Source organism: Nipponia nippon, unplaced genomic scaffold (assembly GCF_047370975.1).
Source record: "Nipponia nippon isolate SJK-2023a ecotype South Korea unplaced genomic scaffold, ASM4737097v1 scaffold_8, whole genome shotgun sequence".
In the NCBI taxonomy this organism is placed as follows: domain Eukaryota; kingdom Metazoa; phylum Chordata; class Aves; order Pelecaniformes; family Threskiornithidae; genus Nipponia; species Nipponia nippon.
This window is the reverse complement of record NW_028262402.1, coordinates 46,058,674-46,083,794: the sequence shown is the minus strand read 5'-3', so window position 1 is coordinate 46,083,794 and position 25,121 is coordinate 46,058,674. Positions and strand designations below refer to the sequence as shown.

The 25,121-nt window shown below is 37.9% G+C and overlaps 1 protein-coding gene across 1 annotated transcript in view; it reads right to left on the bottom strand.

The window, feature by feature from the left end:
* PLGRKT (plasminogen receptor with a C-terminal lysine) overlaps positions 1 to 25,121 on the bottom strand; it is a 29,460-nt gene that overhangs the window by 3,989 nt on the left and 350 nt on the right. Inside the window, exons 2-4 of the mRNA XM_087741803.1 lie at positions 24,964 to 25,050; positions 4,530 to 4,660; positions 3,437 to 3,546 (exon numbers count right to left, since the gene is read on the bottom strand). Coding sequence (XP_087597929.1) covers positions 3,437 to 3,546; positions 4,530 to 4,660; positions 24,964 to 25,044 — 322 coding nt within the window. The 5' untranslated portion in view covers positions 25,045 to 25,050. The remainder of the gene's footprint in view (positions 1 to 3,436; positions 3,547 to 4,529; positions 4,661 to 24,963; positions 25,051 to 25,121) is intronic.

Here is a 25,121-nt window from a genome sequence, read left to right as displayed (position 1 = left end):
TCACTATGCCTGTCACTCACATGCACTAGAGCAGATTGCCCAGTCACCACCCCTCTCACATGGCTCAGGATACAAGCAGTGAGCTCTATATAAATCTTGGAAAAGGTAGCCAGAGTTTCATTGCTTAGTGGAGAAGTTCTGTGCAGTTGGAGGCTGGCTATATAATCCCTCCCCTCCTCTAATAATTTGAAAAATATCAGCAATATGTGCCTGGACTGGGAGGAAAAGCAGAACAGCAAGGCCAAGAACACAGATAGCAGGTCCATGACTGATTCTTAGTGTCCTCAGCCATTCAGAAAATATAGTGCACCTGAGGGCTGTTCTGTAACCCTACCACCCCCAAAAGATTCAGTTCTGATACATGGCCCTGGCATATTTATGGCTTTTCAGCAGCACAAGCAGAACTCAAAACAGGTATTTCCCACTATGTCCTCAGCTTGTGCTTTCATTAGCCCAAGCTATAAAGCAGGAAAAAACCCCTCTGATTTCAGTGTGGGAGAATAAGCAAGTCATGAGAAAACGTTTGCACAGGTAGGCTAAAGACAGAAGAAAAAATTAACTGCAAGCAAGATCAGAGACAAAATGCCTGGTGAAGAGAAATAGGGAAACCTTCTGGGGTATAAACTGATTCCAAAGAATGAAGGACAGCAGATGCAGGGCTATTTGATCAAGGTGGTTCAGATACAAGGAAGACTGTGCACCATGGAAATAATTGCAGATTAGCTTAGGAGAGGGAATTGGCCATAAGGCTGAAGGTAGGCATACCCTGGAGGACAGAGACCGGTTAAAGGCAATGGTGTATACATTCATTATTACACCACAGAGATGAAGCATGGCACGCATGAACAGAATACATGGGCAAGCAGAGAAGTGGTTGAGAAAGTAGTATGGGAGTGGACACAGGGTTCATCTGAGTAATAAGAACAAGCATTGTGGCTGCAGGTCAATTGTGTCATAAAACCTTCTCTTCAACTACTTAATTTTAATCTTAAAATAAAAATGAACTCCTGAACCTGATTTCCACATAATTACAAACCTTCTTCTGATTTCCAGCCCAAATTCATTCAGGCTAGTCCACTTCCTTTTGTTCTAGTGCTGATATTAGTAATTAGTTTAATTTCTTTATTTTCCTTTATCCTATCCTGTAAGTAGGATCTGCAGACCCAAATCTCTCGTGTCTTTTTACAAGGCTAAACAAACTAATCACTTTGTTTTCCCTCGCAAGGCAGCTCGGCATTCCCTGATAATTTTAACTCTTCAGTAATTCTAGATTTCTTACACAGAAGTGATCTAAATTATGTATAAATGTCTGAGGAAGGTATTACTGTTTTTCTGCATCAATACCTTCCTATCTGTACTCTCTACTTGTAGTAAGGTTGTGGAACATCCATCCCTGGAGACAGTCAAAAGCCATCTGGACATTCTCCTGGGCAGTTGGCTCTAGGTGATCCTGCTTGAGCAGGGGGGTTGGACCAGACAACATCCAGAGGTCCCTTCCAATCTCAACCATGCTGTGATACTAGGAAACCTCACTTGATGTTTCTAGGCTTCGCTTGACTCTCATAATTTCATCACACTACTGGATTATACTCATTCTGTGATCACATAATACATTCAGGTTTTTCCCTTTTTCTATCATTTCCAGCTGCTGAACTCTGATGGTAGAAATCCCTATTAGTCTCTAGCTTCTCACTGACCTTCTAATCAAATTGAATCTTATTTTATTATCTCAGTTCTTCAGGTCATCAGTTCTTCTTGTACTACATTTTATTTCTTCTCTGTTGATGACACGACAGATTTGATTGGTATAACCTACTCATAATTTCAAATACAAAACAAAAGGAGATCCAGACCAAATCTTGAGGAATATTGCTAATAACCCTGCTAAAGCCTAGCCTTCCTCTTTAAGCACAAAGCTTTGCCATCTTCTTTTTACTCCAATGCTTACCTGTCTACTAATTTCCACGTGCTTCATGCTAACTTAATCTTCATGTGATACCACACTCAGTGCTTTCATGAGTTTATAGTAGATCTACCACATTTGTTTTGGAAAAGAGAAATTATTTTCCTGGAAAAGACAGAGTTAGTTTGGCATATTTCATTTTATCTTATTGTCCATTTGGCTCCATAGCATCTTTTCTCCAAAACCTTTTCATAAGCCTCGCATACTGCTGAAGTTGCCCTAGTGGATCTGAAGTTATGAAGATTACTTTTCCTATTTGGAAAGCAGTAGGATACCACATTGCCCCTCTTCAACGTATACAGGACCACATGGTCCTCAGTAAACACATTACATACTCTTGCCATGGGGTTTGCATTATGATATGCTCACTCTTTCAAAATTCTGAAATGAAAATGACATCATTTAAAAAAAAAAATTAACAAATCCTAAATTCCAAGTGTTCCTTCTGCATTGTATGTACTAATCTCCTTTGCAACACTCTGATTTCCAAGAGCCATCTAGTTTTTCTCCCTGTGCTTAGCTGCCTCTTCCTATTAAAATCCAAAGATATGTGTTTAGTGGGGTTTAGGAAATGTTTGCAGATATACATTGCTGCATCACCTAAATATATTTGCAGCTGTATGCAGCAGGAAATACCTCAGAGTTTGTCTAATTAATCTACCATTATTTTCAATGAAGTACACAGAGTTAGGAAACCTAGCTCTTAGATCTGGAGGCTAAGACCAAGAGCTGAAACAAATTTTAATTTTGTTTCTGTATATTTGTGTCAGTAGCAGAAAGGAAAATCAAGCTAGTTAACTAATATGATTTGTGAAGTTGACAAGCCATGGCCCGACGCTGTCTTCTCTTACAGTGAACACTCTCTTAGCATGTGTCCTTCACTAGGAATCACAGCTAACATAAATGCACCTCCTCAATACCCATCACTTAATCGCATCTGCCACTGGCAACTATGAGACAAGACCCCACTTTCTGGGACTCACCTTTCTTTTTTCCATCTTAGCAGGTCACTGTGGCAAGATGATCAGCTGATGACTGTGTTTGGTCATGAAGGTATAAAGGCATGATTCCTGTCTGTATCCCTTTATCTGCTCTTATCAGCCCTACCCCTTGCCAAAACAGCAGCATCAGAGTGGAATATGGAAGGAAATCACTAGATCTCTCATTTCTCCCTAATATGCAATGCTTACTTCAGCTGTATTTATAGCTTTAGAATTCACTTTTTTTTTGAAACAAGAGAGGAGAAATTAACAGTCTTAACTGGAGGGAAAAGATGTAAAAGTAGAGTGAGTACTCTTGACTGGGAAAGTATCTGATTGCAACAGAGAAGAAAAGAAATGAGAGAGTAAGATTTTTGATCAGAAAAAAAGAGAAAATCTATTGCAAGTTTTCTCCCAGCCATTCTAAAAAGAGGTTATCTGAAATATTAAGCTTCGTTCTATGCGTGAACCAGACAGACTTATATACACGTACCTTTTATCCTTTGCAATAGTGTCCCATAGCCCATATCATATTGATAGGCAAATATAAAGCTTAAGGGAACTATTGGCAGTAAAACTCCTGGGTTCTTCTTTTTTATTGCTCTGCTCAAAAAAAAAAAGGAAAAAATAAGATTATTTAGGACATTCAGCACATCAGCACTGTTAGTTTAGGTTGACCTTGACTGTCTAGGACTTGTGTATCTTCTACATTCTCTAATCAAAGAAGAACAAGTCTTAATTTCCTCAGAAGCATTTGTTTTCTGGTTGCCTTCTTGCTCAACTCTCAACCCAAGGGTATTAAAAAAAAATGCTTCAAGTGAGTTCTGAATATATCGAACAAAAATGGGATTACCTAGCTCATGTAGCATGCACGTGACATGCATATATCCATGCAGCCACATGCAACATGTAGCAATCAAGATATTATGTTCAGTTCCAAATGCATCCGAGTCCACAGAGAACGCATAATGCACATAAGGTGCATTTAATCTGCACTATGTACACGAAACCACAAATATTTCCTACATTCCCTCTAATCATGTTATAGCCCAAGAAAAACATGTTACCAAACAAAAGTCCTATAAGGCAAGTTCTTCCTCATGCAATACAGCTTCATTAGCTAGGGTTTTTTCCCCTTGGGTGAGCTTCTTGATTCAAATTTTAAGTGAACAGATTTCAGAATATGTCCACTTGTTCACTGACATATTAAAAAACCCAGATGGTGGAGGATTTGTTGCTCATTAAGAGTTCGTTAAATCACAATACAGGCAAGAAAATAGCATGGCTTTTAAACAATCCCTTCTGTTCCACGCACAACTTTTATTTTACATTGAACTTTTGGTACCTCAGCTGTATCATTTTATTGTCAGCTCACCTGTCTCTGCTTTTATACAAGTCTGCAGTACAGACATAACCAAAACACACCTGGAAGCAGACAGAAATCAGAGTCACTTCGTCATCAGATCAACCTCTGAGCAGTTACTGGATAAAAATAACTACCTGCTATAATGCAAAAGGAAGATCCTGCATCATAGAAATATAAATGTAATATTTTTATATTTTCTGTTAGGAAATAAACTTCATACCCAGCTGTTAAACCTACAGCAGCAAGTCCAAAAAATGTCCCAAAATATTTGAGAAATTCCCGTGTCCAAGCAATCTGCATGGCTGTTTGTCTTTCCCTCATCTGGTTCTGCATCAGTAGTTGCCTTTCCAGCTAAAGAAGGGAGAGAGGTTAAACAAAATTAAGTCATCCATTTATTTTAAAGACGGAGTCAATCTCTCATTGGTCTATAAATCCAACACACTAGCTGAGAAGGTTTCTTTTTTGTTCTTTTACTTCAGTCATTAATAGCTTTTGATTGAGAATGGTCTTCTTCAGTGATAACTCAGAATAGTTTATACCAAGAAAGCATTTAGGTCAATTAGCAAATGCTTTAATGCAGAATCTTTCTAATGCTGCTTCTCAAGGTCAGGAAAAGCAAAATACCAGTGTTAGGTTTTGAGAGCTCCCCAAGTCTCAGCAGCACTCCATAGGTTAAGGTTCTCTGACCTTTGCATTTCTATGGTGATCCAAAGGGCACCATCTAGCTGCTTTCCAATTTATTCTGCTTGATTTTAATTTAGCTGATAGTATCTTTACAGTCAATCTGGACACTTCCTTGCCCTTTGAGGATTTCTCTTCTTCGTGATGCATCAGAAAGCTAATAACTCTTTTGAAACATCATGGTTTACAAATATAGAAAAAACCCTGTGAAGATATCAGATCTTTTAAAGATACTGGAATACATATCAAAAGTCTGTGAGAAAATACTTCTGGAATTGAAATTAAAAAATATAATGCAAAAAGTACAATCTAGACAGTATATTCACACATCAAAGTAGAACTTTCTGTGGTGCATAAGAATAAAAAAGCAGACTATTAGTTTTGGGGGTTTTTTTAATTACATGCCCCATCTAAACATACTGCTACATTTCCATTAAATAAAGGTAAATTTAGTATTTCCTAAAAGTTCCTCTCTACTGTACAGAACACCAAAAAGAACAATGGTCTTTCCTCCTTAGAGTGATGGAAAAAATAAGAATCGTGCCAAAAATAAGCAGTCTGAAACCAGAGTACAGATCTTAGTTAACACAATAAGAAGTCTGCTTCTTCCCATTAGTGTTTGAAACCCATTTTTTGGGAAAAAACAGAGTACCTGAGTTGATATGTTTAGCCTAGCTAACCCAGTTGCATAAAAAGTCCATCAAGGTACAGGAAACAGAATACCAGCTGCCTAAAAAAGCATATTCTAGAAAAGAAAGAACAAAGAGAGAATTCAGAAAGTTCTCTTCTCATGCATCTATAAAAGTAATTAAATCTGTTCTTTTCTCCTGCTTTCTAATTCAAGAATAATTTAAAGGATTTGTAATTACTTAAGGTTTCCATCCATTTATTCATCTCCATTACTATTGATTTAGCCTGAACAGAACAATTTCTGTTAAATTGTTACTAATTATTTCTTCAGACTATGTTGATCTTGCTATCTTATTTACAAGCTCATTCAGTACCTAGATAGGCAGAATTAATTTTTTAGACAGCATAATAAAAAAAGGACAGATCTAATTACGTATAATTGTACACAGTAGGAAAAACAACATTCACTGTAGTCTCACAATACTGTTTCATCTGTTCCTCTTTCCTCAAGACTTACATTGCAATTGTTGTTCTCACAAAAATATCAACAGGCTCTACCTTCCTGATATCCATAATTTTGAGATCGCCTTTTTCAGAAGAAGTAATTATATAATGGCTGACAAACCACTTAATAAAATATCAAAATAATTAGATTTTATTTTGTCACCTATGAGACACTTGGAGATTCTAAAGTAAACAAGCACGCTGCCCGTTAATTAGCCCCATTGCGGTCCCCAATATCCTAAGCCTGGTACATTGCTGAGGGTTGATGTGACAAGATAAAATAATGACATGTAATATCAATTTAATGACCTCTATTTTCCCCTTCAATTTGGTTATGTGTGTAGTTCGCACATGTGTGAGAAGTATTAAGGGATCCTTTGTTTGCCTGTCAGCACAGATAAGGAGCCTACGCTTCCAAGATGCACAGTATTACCCTAAATGAGCTTCAGTTTGAAGAAATACATGGGGAGGAAGTGGGACAAAGATATGCTGACGAAATATAGGTCTTGCTAAAAGAAAACTTAATGGGGAAGAAGAAAAACAGACAGTTTAATATGCACAGAGCATAGAAAGAAATAAGCATGGAATAAAAACAAAGCTGTAAGTATAAATCTCCCAAGAGTAAACTAAAGGATCCTAACATGATTTCTTTAAAAACAAACAAAAAAACCAATACCCCCCCCAAGTTATACTTTGATAGCTCTTTAAAACCCAAGTACTGAAAGAAAAAGATAATCGCTAAGTCACAGACACTAAGGTCAAACAAAGACCTTTCTGTAGGAGCCTGTCATATCAAATTTCAGAAGCCCAAGGATACTTTCATGTATATCTACAAGCAATTTATAAAAACAACTTAGTATAAATGAAAACAACTTGTTTTGTATATTATAAACAGCAGTCAGATAACATAATCAAACAATTTTTCGTATTCTTTTCTAACCAGAAGGATCTTTTTTTTTTTTTTTCCCCACTTTAAAAAAAAAACAACTCAACTTTCTACATGGCACCCCATCCAAAAATAAGGGGCGGGGGACACACATACGCATAGAAAAATGCTCAGAATTTCTTTCCTTTGAGCAAAATCCTTCAATGTGGATGTAAAATCTTACCTAGATGAAACAAAATACTGTATTCAAATAAATTTATTTAAAAAAAGATGTGTTGGAGGGAAGCTTTAGACGGATGAATCTTAGAGATAAGCATTTTATGTGTACATGGGGAAATGTGGCATAGCCAAGAAGAAAAGGTTTCAGGGGAATCTTGATGCACAGAAGGCAGTAAAAGTAGATCTAGTGATGTTTAGCTAAATTAATAATTTAATTCTTGCTATTACTAAAGTTGCATGATGTCACAATGAACAGTTTACTATAGAAGATCTATTTTGTTCATAAACTTAGAATGTAGCACCAAGAAAACACCAAGATGCTTTTAGGGATGCTAAGTAATCTATAGTACCGCTGCCGAAGTTTGCTTTTAAATCAATTTTTATTTAGTCATAAGTTATATGGAGAAAATCTAATAACAACATACAAACATCACTAAATGTGCTCCAAAATCTCTCTGAACCTATGCAATCTTATGCCAAACCCAGGAACACCTCTCCCAAATGCCAGAAATGCCCTTTGTTTTGCTCTCCTTTATTCTGAAAAAAATCTTCATTCTTGCTTTCCATTTCCAAGATCAGTTTTGTCACTTGGCATAGTTTCATCTTCCACGTGTTCCACCTTCCATCATGTTCCACGTGTCGGCTCCAACAACGCGTGGTCAGCACAACAGAGAACAGACAGACTGGCAGACTCTGACAGAGCAGACATAAGGCAGGGCACTTACCTACCCTGTGTCATCAAAGACTGATTTAATGTGCCCAGACCTGACATCTGATCAGCTAAATAGGTTTATGAGCAATGTTTGACACTAAAAGAGTATATGCATTTAAATGAATTTTATCTAAGCCACAAAATTCAGCGCCTATGTGGTCACTCAAGCAACTCTTATGTACCTCAATCTTTCAAAGTTTCAAAAAATTCAGGGGCAATATCCTGTGCTTACCCATTTAACATGCCATTCTGAATTTAACATCTTGAGCTCTGACAGTTTTGAATGACCAGGATAGCCTGATATGCTGACTTTACACTGGGAAACAACTATTGGTAGATCATTAGGCAAAACTATTACACTAAGATTACATTAACCTTAAGCAAGTCACAATTTGAAAGCAGATCTACATAGGACAAGACTCAGAAGTCCACCACAAAAGATGATTCCAAAGTAGACGAAAGACAGAAAACCAAATCATGTTTGACTGCAGTTCAAATCAATATCCCATTTTCAGCTGTTAATTTCTTAGTAATTGCGTCTTATTTTCCTCCACATGTGTTCTATTGAAAATGCCAGCCACACTGGAGTAGTCAAAGGGTGGACAAGCCTTTTGACCTATTAACATGCAGATTTTATGACAAAGGCCAAGTCCTACTCCCTTAGGACTTATTTTGCAATGATGTTTAAGATGACTTCTTTTCCCATGGTGGCAGATCAGAAGCAAGACTTAAGAACAGTAGGTATTCATTTTACTGCAAACCATAACTTCACGCGTAGAACTTTATAGGTGATAAGATAAAGAAAATTAGTATCATTCAAACTTAGCAGATGTGTGCTGTAGCTTATTTAGAATAATCTCACTGATGGGAGAAGTTGATTATTGAGGAAACAAGCCACAGGTGCACATCACACACATCAGGCGAACAACAGTTCACCATCCAAGTGCCATGTCTTAGGGAACAAATTCTATTTAATTTTAAATACATCAGCCTCCCATCTATATAGCCATAAAAACTTCGATAGGGCCTATTTACATGACTATGTATGCATAAAAACTATAGGTAAAAGGTCTCAGGTGCAGATTTACCATGGGAGGAAGGGAGATGCTGTAGTTTTCCCAGCCAGGTTGCTATGCATGGCACAAGAGAGCTGAAGCTGTGATGTGGATGCATGGATACACATCCAAGTGTGCTTTTCTATTACTGTTAAGAAATTGTGACCTACAACAATTAGATCATGTTTTAGAAAGACATATACGAGTACATTTAATATCATAATCCAAAAAAACCGTACAGAAATTTCTGCGAGTTTAATTCCATAATGAACAGATGTTCTTAAATGACAGTAGCAACGCCTTTACTGGTAATAAATATTGATTGCATAATTTTAAAATTTAAGTTTAGTATTTCAAAATAAAATGGGTACTAAAGTAAGTAATATTTTATATTTTATAACACTCTCAGAAGGACCCAATTAGAAATAACTTTCCCATTTTTTTTTAAATACAGCCAGTAGTTTCTCAACACCATGTGAGAAACTGTAAGGGCTGATTAGCATTTGAAGTCTGCCACATACCAACTGTTATAGTAAAAGGAAATCAATCTGACAAAATGAAACATGACAGATGAAGAGGAGTGAGGCAGAGAGGGAAAAGGTCAGTTACTGTGAAACTGATAATGCTAATAAACTAGTCAGTGGCAACCATCCTTATCATTTCTATTGATTATTCTTCAGACTGTCACAATGATGTCAAACCATAGAAAAGAGCATTTATACCATCATTTCATTGATTAAAATCCAGTGGGAGAAAATTCTCATCTGAAATAATTTAATCAACTTTGACAACTTGCAAAAAAATAAACAGTCCTCTCTGGATTACAAGCCACATCAGCACTGCTAGATAGACTGGAAATTTCTGATACTTTAGACTCTTAGTTTGTTTTCTCTTTCTTTCTGCCTTTCTGTTTCATGTTCAGATGCTGTAGGAAGGAACAGATGCCACTTGGTTTTGTGTTAAGGTGATGTACAAAGCAAAACAAATGGGATGCAAGGTCACGTACAAAGGCTCAACAGAAATGGAAAGCAGAGTCAGTGCAAAATGCTCTCTCTTCACCATCCATGTGTACTAAATACAATTTCTTTGATGTATTTCTTAAAGGTCAAGATGTATCCGGAGAGGGGAACACACAGTAACGACCCCTGGATACAGCCTCTGTTTGCAACCTGACATATTTAATGGTTCTCCTGGCAGATAACTCTGTTCTCCCCAACCCCTCTAAAATAGTGGGCAGGACAAACACTTGGCTTGAGCATAGTCAGGGCAGTAAACCTATTTAGGGAACTGTATTTCATGTCACTGTCATTAAGACATAATTATACTGACAGCCTCGTAAACAGATATTCAGACAGAAAAAGAATTAATCTACCTGAGAAGGAATTACCAGCCAGATAAATATCCACCATCTCTGCCCAAGTTCTGAAACTCACTATCTAAATCTAAGAAAAGAGAAAAATGAAGAAACTCTTGGAATATCCTCACACTCATGTTAAAAGAACCTCCAGATTTGTCACAGGCGAACCTCTTGAACATCTGTTATAGGCCACGGCTACTGTGCCGTGAAAACTTACAGTTTTTCAACGCTCGGAGACTATGAAAGTGTTCTTTAACAACTAGTAACTTCTAACTTCTGAGTACTCAGAGGCTCAATGAAAATAAGGCTTAATTTTTAAAAAATGTGACAGCCATACATACAAAAATCTGCAAATCAATTACAAGACACATATAGAAGCTACTGTGCGGGTAGTATAGCTAAGTAACTGCACAAACCCCTTGCAGTAGCAATGCATCTGGCATTTCATAAGCAGATGAAAGATTAAGGGTTTATGTGACTCATCCTAGGTGTCATCCTTCCTAATCAATGCGCAAAACCAGAAGCTGCTGCAAATGGTTGTTTAGCAAAAATAAATGGAAAATAGAATAGTGATACCTGTGGTTACACCTCCATTGTAAGCCACCAGAGTGCAATACAGAGATGGTAACTTGTAATAATTATGCAGCGTCTGCTTCCTTCTATGACCAGCATGTACACAGAAGTGTCAGGAAATGGGCCTCTAGATCAAACAGTTAAAATAAATCAGACTTAAATGTTTTATCCTGCCGCTTCAAAGCTTGTTTGCAAATATTTTTCACATCAAGTACATAGAGCAATTAAAATTATTAGCACTGCAAGAAACTACACTCCCTAAAAAGAAAACTCAATTTTTAAAGCTTCCAAGTACAAAGACACATTACAAATATTTACAAGCTAAGAGATATCATAAAAAGAAATGGGTCTCACAATTTTAGCCACAAACCAGAATGTAAACTGCACTGTAAAAAAATCCTTTATATTCCTGTTGTTGTCAATAAGTTACTGGTATTACATACCATATAAAAAGAAAATAACATCAAAAGCACCTAAATCCATTTGCCATTTTCGGCTGTGCAAAGGAGAGGCTCAATCCAATGGACTGTGGTACGAAAGTATGATTTCTTGGCAGTAACGCTGCATTTCCATGCTTCTGCTGCGTGGCCTTTGAGCAACATGCAACAGAGGGAAGAAGGGTGTCCTCTATCTGCATTTATTAATCTTATCTACAGAGTAAACAAAGTTTTAAGGTACGGTTATCAGTGTATAGAATTCTCAGGAGTTTTATACAAACTCTATAAAGACAAACCAAAGTCACTGGGTAGCCAGTTAAGTAAAAAACAGTTATCCATGCTGTAGGAATAGTAAAATAGATCAAGCAGTGTAAGACGAAGAGTTAACATTACAATATCAAGTCATTTCGAAATCTGACTAATAACTGAATAAGTAAGAACTATTCAATTTGTTATTTCCATCCCCCAATAATGCCTCTAGGTACGCTCCTTGTGTGCCTCATGCACCTGTTTTTTAAAAAAGAAGTAAAGACTCAGAGCATTGAATCAAAAATGAAAACCAGAAGAAATGGCTGTAAAATGATACTGCAGTATGAAAGGGTGTTATAATGCCAACGAAACCTGCAAATGTGATGTTTCTTCCTATCCATTTCAGATTCTGACTTGCGAAATTACTGTGGCTCCCTTTACACCATTTTTGTTACAGAATTACAATAGGTGTAAGATCTCTTTACTTATCCATTGTACCCCTTGGGCTCTTATGAGTTCTGCTCAATAACAGGGCTCCTCCCCTGTCCCCCCCCCCCCCTTTTTTTTTTAAACTTAGTATTTAAGAAATAGTATTTCATAGAAAAAAAAAGTAAATGGCCAGATTTGACTTCAGTCGACTTAACAGCAGAAGACTAAAATGGTAGGTTTGCTCTGCTAAGAACGAACGAACTATAGAAAATTCATAGTGTTAAAGGAGGCAGCTTCAGAAGGCATTTTTTCTTTGAAGTCAGTTAAATCCCCCCAACAAAGTAAGCCTACATGTGTAATGGTTAGCTGCAGGTGCACCTCCAAGCAAGACAAAAGTTTTACCTAGGCAAGCTGCATTCACAGCGATATGAAATAGCCACAGGTATTGCCCAGCAAAAAGACTAGTAGAACTGATTCCACTGAACAGATTTAATTAACATTTGTCTCATTACTGGTGGAGCAATCAGCTTGTTTTGCATCTTTTGCTGGTAGTGCTTGCATGTTAGAAATAGCTATTAAAATCTGCTCTTTGTAAACCACTGCATTTATTTCTTTACAGTGATCAGTCAGAGTATAAAATCTCCCAGCTAATACCAACCAAACTGGCTTCTCTCCTGAGAGATATATTGTTCTAATCTTCCTCAGTACAGATATCATTCATCTTGTTCTGTTCCATTTGATGCACGCAAACTAATAAGGATATAGAATTGTTACCAGAGAGCATTCATTTCCTGAATTAAGCCCAGATCACCTAAGGGGCGAAACAATTTTTCTAATGCTTCAAGACAAATGCATTAGAAATACCATAAGCACTACTAGTATCCTGTCAATAGAAAACAAATCTAGCTGTTTCCCACCCCAAAGGGAAAAGGATGGTAGTAGTCAGGAAAGGGAAAGCTTGCTTACATTTTACTTCACATGGAAGAAAGGGAAAAATTGTTTTCATTGTAATAGAACTTAAAAAAACCCCTTTTGACTAATTCTCAGTGAAAACTTTAGAGAGGAAAAGGTTAGGGACTTACAAAACCCTGTGGAAAATTACTCAGTATCTAAGACATTAGGAAAAATTTAAATTTTCAGGTATCATCATGGAGGTGGCTGATCTTTTACTAACAAAGATAAGCTGGCAAATCTGTAGATGGAAAGAATGTCATCACGCTAAGTTTTATTAGGCACAGGAAGGACTCTATAGAAAGCAGCCTATGCAGAGGCATGTGTCAGTTCTCTTTCTTTTTTGATCAATGAAAGTGATAAAGCATGAAAAGAAGTTTTATTGTTCAGAAACTCATTGGCATTTTAACATTAGCCATTCTTCTTCCTGTCAAGAGTCAAAACATAGCACACCTATGCCTTTCAACAGCCACCTCATTTTCTGACCAACTGATAAATCATCAATAGCATGTGGACTGAATAATGGGTTAATTGAATTTATTAAGAAGAAACCCAACAGAATCCTACAACACTATTTGCAAAATATCTTCAAAGAGAACAGAAAGCATCTCCCCCTGCCCTTTACTCATACTTTCTTATACTCTCTTTTCCATTCCCACTTTTAGCTCATTACTCAAAAAGCATCCTAGGATAAGGACAGGAACATGGAAAAGATACAGGTCCCTACCAAGAACAAAATTATGGCTTTTTAGGTCAATTCGTCTTACCTGCCTAAGATGGAGTACTCTTAGTCTACTATGTATTGAACAGGCATTAATATTTTCCCTTTTCAAAAGTTTTGTTTTCTTCTCCTCTGGTTTTCATTAACATTTTGCATTTGTCTTTAAGTTGAATTACTAAAACAGAACGTGGCCCAATGCCTAGTTTGTCATAAAACTACTACTGACCTATCTTGTAGTATCATCTTTACATTTTTAATTTAACTGAAATAAAAATTATGCATATAAAACCTTCACCTCAAATACAAACTCTTTCCCAGTTTAAAACAAACTGGGGAGAGGAGGGCAGAGGAGATCATCAAGCTGCCTGATAAATGTCAGGTTTTCCTCATCTCTCCCTCACAAAATTCTCAGTATCTGCAGTAGTAAAGGAAGTTAAGCAAAGTTTTATATATCAGTATATCCTAAGGACTATTATTCAATTCAAATCTCACAAAACCAATAACTTAAGGAAGGTGTACATATTTGTATAAAAACCATTTATCTTCTTAACTATGAAGGTACAAATACTGCTTGTACTTTATGTATGCTAAATGAATAATCTCATTTTTCACTCAAACAAATGTTTAAAATGCTTCAGCTGCCTCTTTCACGATATCCAGTCACATATGTTACCACAGAAATTTCTGTTTCTTAAAAAGTAAGAACTTAAAAAACCACTAGGAGGATAACTAGATTATCAGATACTTCTCAATAAGAAACAAACTTAAAACTTCTGTTGAAAGGTTTAAACTTATTTCTTACTGGGCATATATTGTTGTGTACATTTTCAAAAAAGACATTGAGGTGAAAACCAAACACCAATAATAAACAGCTGTATAACTGAAGTTACAACATCTTGTAAACTTTGCTAGATAAAAGTCTCGCAGGTAACATGATATAATATAACAGCCTTCACACAGAGATCAGTGTTAAGTCCTGAAAAATTGTATTTTCTGTATTTAAAAAAAAAAAAAATCACTTTTACTGATGTGTTTGAGTTGGTTAGAAGTTGTAAGGTTGGAAAAGAGATGTTGCTAAGGAAGAAGCAGTACTAAGTGCAAAGTAAATCTAGAAGAAAATGTCGCTACATGTTAGCCAGCCCTCGGTGAACTGGACCTGCATTTTGTTCAGGTACTTCAGCTTCTGTGTTTGTGTAGTCATGAGGATAAGGCTAGAAAGCATATTCAGAGGTCCTTTAAAGTTAGCATGAAAGCAGGGAGCTGAAATAGACATTTTTTTTATCCCAAACAATACTACCAGTGACAGATTTCACTGTGTTTCTTAGTAACACATATGACAGTTAAGCACTCAAAGTTGACTAATATTTATCCCAATTCTTGCTTGCTTGCTTTTGCAATGGAAAAGATTCAATATCTCTAGAAGGATGTTTGAGAAAAATTAGTGGATTAAAAAAAACACCACCAAAACACGCAAACTTAAAATTCATAACAGACATGTTTATAGCATCAGACAAATTAGATTTTTTCATCCTTTCCTCATAGGTTCTAATGCCTTTATTATTCTTACTGCCATCCTCTGAAATTTTCACAGCTTGTCTGCTCATTAAAAGAAGTATCAAAATCTTTTTCCCAGCAAAGTTATCAGTAATGCAAACTGAGTAATTTTATCCCCTGGTTAATAAATCCACAATTACAATTGCTTTTTACAAGAATCTGTGCTGTTGACTCAGCTGATGTATCAGTATATAAATATATATATGAAAAAAATATAAATACACCGATATTTATGCACAAGTATATAAAACCTAGGTCTTTTTTAAGCTCCTGAAGTCTAATCACTTATACTCAGTTAATCTATTTAACTTTTCCTTCTTGTATATAATGCTCTGGACTGGTATTTATTCTATTACCTATTATACCATTGCTTATTATTTCAGCCATTTTCCAATTCATCAAGACAATCAGAATACTAAACCAATCCTCCAATCTAAAATTTTACACAAACAACATTTCATTGAATTATGGCCAGATTTTATTTTGAGAAGCTGCTGAGCGGATATAATGGAAATGTTCTGGTCCTTTTCCATCACTTATAATAGGTCTGACTTTATTTTTTTACTATTATTATTACTTAATTCAGAAAAAAATCCAATATAATTTGGTCATAAGATATGGTCTATTAAGACATTTGCTACAGGGTACTTCTATACTTTCATTTCAGATTTAAGAACAAATTGTTGAACATGAAGAAAAACCTGCCTCACTCCTTTCATTTATTGCCATTCAATGCAAGCCTCTTAAGGCACTACAACCCTGTCAGGAAAGTAATGCAATCATGCTATGCTTTGCTTCTAGCCAAGTGCTGACAATGTAGAGGAAAGAAAAAATATGATATTAAGTTGCATTTATCTATGCTTTCACTGAGTTTTTGACAGTTTTTCCAAATGCAAACTTTTGTCACGCATCTTTTATAACATCAAATTACAGTCTAATGAAATTAATGTTTACACATTAACCTGATGATGAAATAATGTTCCAAAGCATATTCTTATGAGACCGAGAGCATTAGAGCCATTTGAAGACATGGAAAATACTCAACAGCAGTTTCACTTCAAGCTGCATCATGAATGCATGTGCCACAGCTCGTACATACAGTGTAAAATGCATACATCTTTCTCCATAGGCAAGAGCTGAAGAACAGATGAAAGCACAGAACACTTAAGAGACATTTTCAGAAGCAGAAATCTTGTGATTTATTATTTGAATTAATTAAGTTATTTCTACAGGTACAGAATCTGCAAGAGTCAAATATGTTTTTGGCATTTCTGTGCTGTGTCCAAAAGAACATTTCACTTACAGAAGAAACTGCTGTATTCTCCGTCATCTTTAAAAAGTCAAACTTTGCGTTATTGCACTGGAGGATCAGTTTCCCTAGCAATGTTTTATACTATCTGCCCAGCTATTCAACTCAACAATTTTAACTAACTGGGCAAAAATGCTTCCAGTTTTTATTTCCCTTATTATTTTGCATCACTGCCAAAGCTTCAAAAGGAGCTGTTAAAACAAAGCAGGAAAAAAGAGACCAACAATCACCAAGGGGGGGGGGGGGGGGGAGAGAAAGGAGCACAAATGTATCCAATTAGGTGAAGAACTGCAGAGGTGCTTCAATACCACTGGCTGGCTTACTAGGGTAATGTAGTCTTCCCGTGGCTCAAAATGAACCTCTATGATGCTGGGGACCCCAGAAGAGGGAAAAGATTTGAAAAACAGGGAGAGGCTGGCATGGATTTTCAGAAAAGAACATGCAATTGCACTGCATTATCAAAATAGAAAAATCAACCCCTTACTTTTCTAGCTTTACTTGATATCGCCATTTTTTTCACCAAGGGGTATGGGACCTTTCCCATGCCCACACAGGGAGCATACAGAAAGCAAGTCTATGAACTCCCAAAGACTAACTACTATGAAAGCAGATCTACGGCTGTTTCCTGGCTATCCGATATTACCTGGGGAGAAGAATGCACTTTACAGTCTGACATAATAAAACAGGGAGAGAGGAGGGATGGCAGGCAAAGGGGAGTGAGACTATCCAGAGATTCATATTGCAGACAGGAGGTTATAATCAAACATTTTTATTATGGGTAAATACAAGATTTGTCAGAAGTATATTATTTTCCTAGCCTGTTTATTTTCTCAAAGGTTATGTGGCTCCCATCAAAGATTAATTTGGAGGATTATCTCTGACTCCTGAATGCAATTATGCTTTCCCACAGAGAAGACTATCCTTTTGTCTGATAAGGAATTCTCTTGCTGGGAAAAAACCCTCCAAAACTCAACTGAACAAAACTCCAAATCACTCTGAACTGCTATCCCTAAACAACAACAACAACAAAATCTGTTAGCCACAGAAACAACAATCACCCTAAGCACTAAGTACTCTCTTTTCTTTCCAGCACTTCCAGTGATTTTTGGCTCCTCCTCTATTACTTTCTCCTCAAACTTACATTTTTCAAGAATTACAGTCCTCCAGTCTTCCACTTAGTCTGATCGGCCCCTGAAAGTCTGGCAGAGCCAACTGCTGTAAACTTAAAGCAAGACTTTTGTAACAAGTTTTGCTTAAATAATGGTTATAGCTTTTTACTGGAATTGCTGATTTTGCCTGACTATGTACATGGTACTTCTGGATATGTAATATTAAGCAGTGTTGGGGAAACTTACCTGTGAATGCAGCAATATATATTATAAAACTTTCAAAATATACAGGAGATGGCACAATTCTTTTTTCAAGTAAATTATTCCCACAGACAACCAGATTTTTGCTTAGTTTTTGCAATCTGACGTACAGGGCACACTGAGGGTTTAATTCTGAACTCCATTCCTTGTGATGTTACTTCTCTGTCAGTATCACGTACACATACCTAAAGTCTATCTAACAACTGTCAATTAAAAGTTAGACCAAGTCACAGCTTGTTTCAACAGACTGCTGCTGTGCATGTGGTGCTCAACAGGAGTGCAGACATCAAGCAGTAACTTGTCATAATTCTCAGTCTGAGAAGAAGCAGATGTGAGGAAATCCTACCTCATAGGATCCACAAAATATAGTGCCTGCTTCTATGGTGGTCAAAGCATCATAGAATAACTCAGGACCTCAGCAGGTCCTGCTCAGAACAGGGTCAGCTACGTGATCAGGCCAGGTTGCCGAGACCTTTATCCAGTCATGTTTTGAAAACATCCAAGGATGGAGGCTGCACAGCTTCACTGAGCCTCTGCTCCATTGCTGAGCTGTTCTTGTGGGGGAAAAGGTTTCTCCTTATATTCAGTCTGAACTGCTCCCGCCATTCTGTTTCAATGTATATCCACTCTCTCTCACCCTCCTGCAATCCACCACTGTGAACACCCTGGCTCCGCTTTCTTGATAACCTCCTCACAGTTGCTGGGGGGCTCCTGTTGGATCCTGCACCCCAGAAGGCATCACTCTCCAGGCTGAGTAAGTCCAGCTCACTTGGCCTCCTCTCAAGAAGTGCTCCAGACCTTGACAATCTTGATGGTCTGCTGCTAAACGTGCTCCTTTTCATCTACATTTTTCTTGTATTAAGGGAGGAGAAGGGGGGCAAAAACTGCATGCAGTATTGAAATGCATTTAACAAAGCACTGAACATAAGGCAACAGTCATTTTCCTCAACCTACTGGCTGCACTACTGCTTATAAAGCACTTGTTGTTGGTCCTTTTGACTCTTTGCTGCCAGGGCACAGTGCTGCCTTATGCTCTGGTTGCTGTCGTCCAGTGTCCCCTCCATCTACAGAGTTGCTCCCCAGTTGTCAGCCCCCAGCCTGCATTGCTGCCAGGGGCTCTGTCTTGCCAGAGCCATTAGGAGGAGGTTGTCCTTAAACATGTCAGCTTTCCTGACCTCCTTTATCCTCCAGAGCGGCCTCCTATGGCATCTCACCTACCAGTTCCCTGAATAAGACAAAATCTGCTGTCCCAATGTCCAGGGTCTGCACTGTGCTACCTGCTTTCCTCAGTCCCCTCAGGACCCTGATCTCGCCACCACAACCAAGACTGTCTTTGATATTACATCCCCAAATCAGTTCTTCCCTATTTGTGAGTAACAAATCCTGCTGCGCATGAGCCCTGGATGGCCCATCCAGTACCTACCTGTATCAAACAGCTATCCCCTCACGTTTTCCAGAAATGTACTCAGTTACTTATGCCCTGTTTTATCGTCCTTTCAGCAGATGTTAGGGAGACTAAAGTCTCATGAGAACCAGTCAGTAATCTGGAGGCTTTCTTCAGTTGTTTGAAGGCTTCATGTACTTCGTTACCCTGATCAGTGGTCTGCAGCACACTCCCACCACAGTGTCGTGTTTTGTGGCCTCTCCTCTGACCTTAACTGACAAGCTACTCCTTCACATCATGGGCAGCCCTTCTCCTTGTCTTCCCTACCTGTCTTTCCTGAAGAGCTTGTATCTGTCCATTACAGATTTCCAGTTGCACGAGCTGTCCTACCACATCTCAGTTATTCTCATGATGTTGCAGTTTTGTGACCAGAAACAGCTCTGGTTCTTCCTGCTTGCTTCTCAGGCTGTGTACATGTGTACTTGTGCATGTATAGGTCTCCTTTCTCCAGAACCACCAACACTGCAGAAACTCCAGCACGTTGTCACTCATAACAGCTTCTGCAAGGACCAGATATGTGCTAGACTTGTTTACTTAACATCTGCTGTGACAGCAAAATGCTCCTATTTTGCTGCTACACTAGGAGCAATTTTTTAGGATGGGAGAATGTGATTTATTGTTTTGTTTAGAGAAAACACAGAGGTTTTTCATTTTCTGTTTTTGTTGGTTTGTTTTTTTTTAAACAGACTAAAAATGCTCTGCGATAGTTTAGAGAATTTCTTGTGCTATAAATTATTGGAGAATGAAGTTCATTACTTAGAACCTGATCAGTATCACATTTAGCAATTCCACAAAGCTAGAAATTAATCTTTTCCACATGGCTTAAACTCCAGCTACACAATTCTTGCTTTTTGAGCTGACCTGCCCTCATTTATTTCATTTCACTAGTTCCCTATACAACAGATTTTTCTCTTCCATTCTCTGACCAAAATCAGTGCTTCTCTTTCTCCTCATTGCTTTTTTTTGTACAGTTTTCCCACAAGAGTATCTAGGTGAAAACTTCAAAAGCTAGACAACATCAAGAGAGTGCTTAATCCCTTAAGTATGATTGTTATACATAATCACAAACAAGTCGGTCAAACTGCCTCCCATTTTGGTCATCTCATGTTTAAAAAAAAAAAGAGCGATGTAACAAAACTATAAAGTAGTTGTCAATTCAGATCTCATTATTAATGACATTGCAAGCTAATATACGAAAGAGTAAAAAGGCTAGTCATTAAAGGACTCAGTGCACCACCAATTCTTTGTGGAGTTCCAATGAAAAATTTCTTCTCATTAAGAAAGCACCTTATACATTGAGATATAATTGAAAACAGTTACCAAGGATTTCAAATGCTACAGGGACTTAAATTTTTTAATTTCATAGATTAGGAACCACTGTTTACTATGCAGTATTATTCCCACACACATCAAGATATCTTCATGTCATTCAACTCTCACAAAACCCTTGGAAAAATAACCCAAAACCCCCATATTAAAAAAATCTCAGTCTCCCCCTCTGTAGGGTTAACTTTTGTGTAGTTCACTGAGTACTTACAGACAAGCTATATACAGGAAACCTGGGAACTGACTTGGTTTCCCCTGTGTAGAGTTTCCCAAAGAAAGCAAGGAAAAGCAACTTTTTGGAGCCAAAAGAGGCATTACCTCTAGAAAAGTAACAGCAGGGCATAAACTAAAATCTAACCTGGAGCGAGGGGCAAGGAGGGAGTGGCATAGTACTAAGTTGGTGGGGTTCCATTCAAAACAAAAGAAAGCATTTTTGATTCCTCTACATGCATGAGAATGCTTGGCAAAAATTTCACAGGAGAGCTTGCGCTTTTTATGTCTATACCCTAAAGTAAAAATCTTTAAGTTGCACTTAGAATGTCTTTTACACATCAGCACAGAAATATTCTTCTGTAGTGCAAAGTTAATTTAGTAAGCTTTGCTCTATGTAGTCCTAGAATCGAATTCATTAACAGTAAGAAATCAAATTTAAAATACCATGACTTTGCTTCTTATCACTCTAAATAACACTACATATAGAGTACACAAGGTTGTTTTAATATTTTTGTAAATTATTTAAAGACAATGTACTTATATTATGCATGAATCATACTTAAGCCTGTCTCATCACAATGAAGTCTTTAGCAAGCTTTGAAGTATGTGAATTCAGCCAATTTCCTATGAAGAGACCCACCTGTTGGTCAAGGAATGTCATTGTCTAGAAATATCAAAGAAAAAAAGGTATATTTAAAATGTTCTAATCCATACTGAGGAATGAACTATCAGCCACAAATATTGCTGCATTCTCAGTTGCCAGTTTCAAAATATGTATCTTCTTCCAGGTTGCCTTGTACATCTGAAAACAGCTTTCTTAGTAAGTAGTTATTGAAATAGCTTTTTCAAGGTATACATTCGGATTGTTCAAAAAAATGGCAATGAATAAGTCTAACTAGAACAGAAAGTACAGAACATAGCACTTCAACAAAAGAAATACATGAAATTCCTGCTTTTAATTGTGTTAAGAGCACCCACATAGCTCATGAAAAGAAATAATGTGCTACAAATGCCCTGAGACCTGGAACCTCCTCTTACCCATTCAGCCACGCTGAAAGCACTTAGCAAGGCCATATGCTAGGCTTGAGCTGTAGATCTGATATATTAGTGTTTGGAAAGAATTTTGCAACTTACACTTTAAGGAGCAGGCTCATGATAAAAATGAAGCCTCAACAAACTTCTACAATAAACAATCTCCACTTGATACAGACTGTTATTTCATTCTGGAGCCACACCAAGACAATACAAACAACTGGCAAGTCCTTCAACATCAAGGCAAACTGACAGTTGAGTTTTTATTATTCTTCCAAAAAGCATTAAGATACAATTTACAAGGCCACAATCCCTTCTTTTCAGAGTTATCCCAAGAAGGGTATAAAGAAAAAAATATGCACGTGATTTTACAACATCTTTTAACATTCTCTTATTCTGTAGTAGTCCAGCTGGTTTGACTGTCCTGCACACATCAGAGCGACTCTAAAAGTGACTGAGCTTTAGCATGCACCAAGGCCTGGGATTTGGAGGGGTCTTTATCAGCTTCTGTCATGTTACTCGCCTTCCTATTTTTGCAGAGGTCTCCTTCCAACTTACAGTCCTCCACATAGGATAAGTCAATGACTGAACAACTTTGTGTCTTCCCTCCATTTATACCTAATTTATTTTGTTTTTTAAAAAAAAGAAAAAGAAAAAAATGTTCTGTCATGGAAACTGATAGCACAAAAATCCTGTTCCAAACAATGTACAGTAACTTTATTACTCCTCCTCATGTACAAGGAACAGGAGAAGCCTCCACAGATTCTGACTATGTCACCAACACCTGCTGTGTTTTGCTCCAGGTCAGCCCAAAGACTTACTAGTTCATTTGTAAGCAGTGTCACACCATCACTAGCTAATAGGGAGGGCATTCTAGGAGAAACAGTTTTGACGACTCCTTGTTCCACATCAATTGGCTTGGTGTAACTATAGTACTCTATTTCCTCAACACTGTAATCACAGGGCACTCCTCAGTACATTAGGAGGCTACGAAAAACTCCAAGAGGTTTTGATTCCACATGTTGTTTTGGGATAGATTTACATTTAAAACAAATCAGCATTTTTTAATTTCTCACAGCATATCTATCACACTGCTTGAAGTGGAAGCTTCTGTTTTATTAACAAACATGATGGTTTTCAGAGGAAGATGGGAGAACTGATGGCATCCAAATCCCAGTACGTCACTGTAAGGGAATATCTAATGCTTTAAGTTAAGCTATTTCATTCTGGTCCTAGCATGACCTATCTTCTCCAGGTCTTTCTAACTACAATTTCTTCCATCCCCTTACGACACAAAACTTAGTCCTCCCCTCGCCCCCACTGCATCTTTTGCAGCTGACATAACTGCCCACTTTCTGCATTTTTACAAGATGCAGGTTTTCTAACGTGGCAGGTATGTCTGCAAACATAATATAAATCAGATATGATCAGGCATTTGTAGTGTTAGAAAGAAATCTATGTTGACTATTACTATTGTCAAAAAGAAGAAATACAACACAGGGAATGTTCCTAAAGAGCAACTTGCAAAAATTTTGTATGCAATCTTGAAAGGGCTTTTTTGTAACTGTACTGGAAGAAGTTTATTTTTGATTTTAGCCTGAGCATTTGGGCTAGCACTAGAGTTGCTGGGCATATGGGGTCAAGAGGCCCAGGACTGTTTGCCATTCAAAGCCCACAGCACCCTACAAGTGCTAGGCTGAATTTAAGCCGTTTCCTCAACTCTGTCTTTCATTCTGCACAGCAGAGAAGCAGATCATGAAGCAAGCTTCCAGTTCAACTTCATCATCATTCTCTCAAACTGGAAACCTTCCTGTCATTTAGATTTCCAAAAACTCGGGGGGGGGGGGGGGGGAGGAGCCCCTCTATATAGAGAAAAAAGAAATACAAATTGTTTGTATGCAAAACTTGTGGTTGCATCTGAGAAACATATAATCCAGCACCGACAGAAAATTATGTTTACAAACCTTGTAAAAAGTTGATTTTCTTTAAACAGTTAAGAGCTATCCAGTATTTTATTACATCATCTTTCCTTATGCTATCTTTCTCCATCCTAGCCACATTTCCAGGGTCACCTCCAGAGTTCAGTTTACATGTGATCCTACAAAACCTACTATCTGCATGCTGCTTTGAAAACTAGAATATGCCATCTACTGGCAACTTCATAAATTGGAAGTTCATCCATCACTGCTTTAAACGTTTTAAATTTACCTGTATTCTATTTAAACACAAAACTAAAGGAACAAACTCCAGCTAAGGCCTTCAGATTGCATTCTAGCATTTAGTATATAAACAAGTTACAGATCGTAAGATACCCAACAATAAATCAGAGAGCTGTAACTAGTGCTATACTGTAAGTTCTGTTCAGCACAACTTCCTGAACCTTAGTCCAACTGGTGTTCCTTCTCTTTCTCTGCTGCTGTTTTATTTTATGAGAGGGAATCCCCTATGCCCTATTTAGTCTGAGGTTTCTAGAACTGTGAACAGCTGTGTAGTGCCTTCCTAGCAATGCGGAATAACTGCAGTCACCTAACTGAAGCTAAAGAGTTGTTTTAAAGATTTTGTAAAGTGGAAGAGTTGAAACATGTTTAACTCATGTATTTCAAGGGAATAGCATCCATGTTTCAGTAACCATGGTGTTACTGATTCACTTTAACACATACCTGTTGCTTAACACTGTAGTAGCCCAGTTGTGCTTCAGGGGACTGTACAAGGTAAGTTTCCAAAACTGTATTTTTAGGGTCTGGCTACCATAAGGATAGCTTTCACCTGTACAACTTGTTAACACAGACTGCCGAGGAAGTTGTTAGGTCCAGAGGATAGGTGCTTTACTCATCTGAACCTGCTGTGTTAGATGACCACGCTGGCATCGGCAGAGTGTGCGGGCAGAGCACTTTTGCCCCGGGAGGGGGGCGAGCCTCGGCGGGTGAAGCCGCAAGCCCCGCTCCCTGCAGACAGCGGGCCGGGGGGGCCTCCCGCCGCGCCGCCGCCGCCCTGTGCGTTACCTGAAGCCGTGAGTTCATGAGCATAAACTCCTGCTGAGCTCTCAGGCTGTCGTTCATGGACTTCGAGAAGATGAACCCCATCGTGCCCTGGAGCGCAGAAGAGACGAGGCAGGTGAGGCCGGCGCGGCGGGAAACGCGGGCGGCCCGCCCGCCCCCGG